The sequence below is a fragment of the Haplochromis burtoni genome, unplaced genomic scaffold, assembly GCF_018398535.1.
Source record: "Haplochromis burtoni strain Fernald_Lab_line unplaced genomic scaffold, NCSU_Asbu1 Contig_3569, whole genome shotgun sequence".
Classification (NCBI taxonomy): Eukaryota; Metazoa; Chordata; class Actinopteri; order Cichliformes; family Cichlidae; genus Haplochromis; species Haplochromis burtoni.
In genome coordinates this window covers 1-2,730 of record NW_024585930.1, presented here as the reverse complement: position 1 = coordinate 2,730, position 2,730 = coordinate 1, and the positions used below count along the sequence as shown (strand labels likewise).

Genomic DNA, 2,730 nt, shown 5'->3' with positions numbered 1-2,730 from the left:
GGCTGCTCTGATATCGATGCCACACTCTGTCAGGTCTGATTCATAGAAGATCAGGTTTCCTTTCTGCAGCTGATCAAAAGCCAGTTTTCCCAGAGACTCCATCATCTTCCTGCTCTCTGGACTCCAGTGTGGATCTGTCTCAGCTCCTCCATCATACTTGACCTTCTTCACTTTGGCCTGAACCACCAGGAAGTGGATGTACATCTCAGTCAGGGTCTTGGGCAGCTGTCCTCCCTCTCTGGTTTCAGCACATCCTCCAGAACTGTAGCAGTGATCCAGCAGAAGACTGGGATGTGACACATGATGTGGAGGCTTCGTGATGTCTTGATGTGGGAGATGATCCTGCTGGCCTGCTCCTCATCTCTGAATCTCTTCCTGAAGTACTCCTCCTTCTGTGGGTCAGTGAACCCTCTGACCTCTGTCACCATGCCAACACAGTCAGGAGGGATCTGATTGGCTGCTGCAGGTCGTGTGGTTATCCAGAGGCGAGCAGAGGGAAGCAGTTTCCCCCTGATGAGGTTTATCAGCAGCACATCCACTGAGGTGGACTTTCTAGGGTCAGTTAGGATTGTAGTTTTGTGGAAGTCCAGAGGAAGTCGACACTCATCCAGACCATCAAAGATGAACACAACCTGGAAGTCTTCAAAGCTGCAGATTCCTGCTTCTTTGGTTTCAGTAAAGAAGTGATGAACAAGTCCCACCAAGCTGAACTTTTCCTCTTTCAGCACATTCAGCTCTCTGAAAGTGAATGGAAATATGAACTGGATGTCCTGGTTGGCTTTGTCTTCAGCCCAGTCCAGGCGTGTATTTCTGTGATTGGTGCTTTTCTCCTAGGTGGGAGTTTAAAGATGTCTTCTTGTCTGATTGTTGTTTCTGGTCTGTCTGGTTTCCTGGATGCTGTTTCAATCTGTCTGACCTCATGTTCTTTATTGACCTCTTCAGTCCCTCCCTCTGTGATGTAGAGCTCTGTGTAGATCTCATTCAGAAGGGTTGGGTTTCCTGCTTTAGCGATCCCCTCAAACACACACTGGAACTCAGCCTTCAGCTTAGACTTGAGTTTAGGCCGACACCTCTGAAGAGTTTCTGAATTTAAAACAGTCGATGACATGATTAGTCCACTATGGTCCATACATTGCCAACAACTTATATATCCATTGATTTGGATCTTAATAACTTTTGTTTAAATCTCAATGGATGTTTGTGTAACATATGAGTTATACTTTTAAATTTCACTGTGTTTAATTAAATATTTCATTTTGTGTTTTAATCTCCAGCCCATGTGATCTGAGTCTGTGTGTGTTTGTGTGCGCTTCGTAGGCTCGTGCATGTGCGCCCCAGTCACAGCTCCTTTCAGCATGGCCAGAGGTAAGTCACTGCCTCGTTGCTCTCAGCTAATTAAAATTTATTAAGACCACAAGCTGCAATTTGAATATAGCCAAACTGCCACATTTCGGTCAGTTGTTAACAGACTCGTTTGGTATAAGTTTTGTGGAGGGCGGAGTTCACTAATTTAACTTTTTTTAATGAGTTTTAGCCTGAAGATGCAGCTGTAACTTTTTTTTTAACAGCATGCACAGTTTCTTTTGTCAGGAGACACACACAGATCACTGCCCTTTATTTCTATGTGTTGCAGGTATGGGATGTGGTTTTTCATTGATTGCTTTCATGGTACAGTGTTGTATTGCCTGTTGGATAGTGTTTATTAATATGATTATATTAGAGTCTAAGGTTTGAATTATAAACACCAAAAAATTGAGTCCTGGTTAAGTTGTATTTCTTTGTCTGATTGTTCAATTATTTTTGAATTATTTTGATTCATTGTTCTGATAAGTTGTTTTTGATGATTTTTCAGTGATATATTATATGCTTTTTTTTGTTTTTTGAGAGATTAAGTTAATATTTTAAAACAATCCACTGTATTTGATTTATTATATTAAAGTAGAGTAGATGAAGCTGCAGCTCCTGTGCACAGCAGAGGTCCTTTTAGCATCTGGAGGAGAGGTGTCCTAGCAGCTGCACGACACGCACAGATCACAGGCCTTTATTTCTGTGTTGCAGATGTTAAAGTACAGAGCACAAAGACTACACTCATTGGCAGCGGCATAGGCACACTTAAAATGTCTTCTGAAATTTTCGCTTTCTAGTTTTTATTTTAATTTATTAATTTTCAGTTAATTTTGAAGTCAGATTGTTATTGAGTTTAATCCCTTTTTCTTAAGATCCATTCCATTTGAAGTATTTATGAATAAAGCGATATTTTATAATTAAATATTTCAAAATGAACTATCTTATTATTGTACATTAAATCTCCTGCTTCTTATTTACACACCATTACACAACACGTCAACAGATGTAACACACAAACGGGTTACATTTGGAAAATTCGATCTCAAATCAAACACATGAAATTTTAGATATAGAAAATACTTTCAATGGAGATTTAAACGGTCTATTCATTTTAATATCCATGTAGATAGAATACAATCCACCCCCTGTTATCATCTTCAATGCCCTGTACCAACATAGAGAAAAAATTACCAATGATCATCCCACAGATGTAATATCATCTACAGCTACTCTTAGTCCCATTGATGTTAAGTTAGACTCTTTTTCTCCAATTAATCTTTCTGAGTTAACTTCAATAATTACTTCCTCCAAACCATCAACGTGTCTTTTAGACCCCATTCCTACAAAACTGCTCAAAGAAGTCCTGCCATTAATTAATTCTTC

At 39.6% G+C, this 2,730-nt stretch overlaps 1 protein-coding gene across 1 annotated transcript in view; it reads right to left on the bottom strand.

Moving 5' to 3' along the window:
• LOC102298659 (NACHT, LRR and PYD domains-containing protein 12) overlaps positions 1-150 on the bottom strand; it is a 2,971-nt gene extending 2,821 nt beyond the window's left edge. The window contains exon 1 of the mRNA XM_042217896.1: positions 1-150. Within this exon, the coding sequence (XP_042073830.1) occupies positions 1-105 (105 nt within the window). The 5' untranslated portion in view covers positions 106-150.
• Positions 151-2,730: the final 2,580 nt, after the last annotated feature.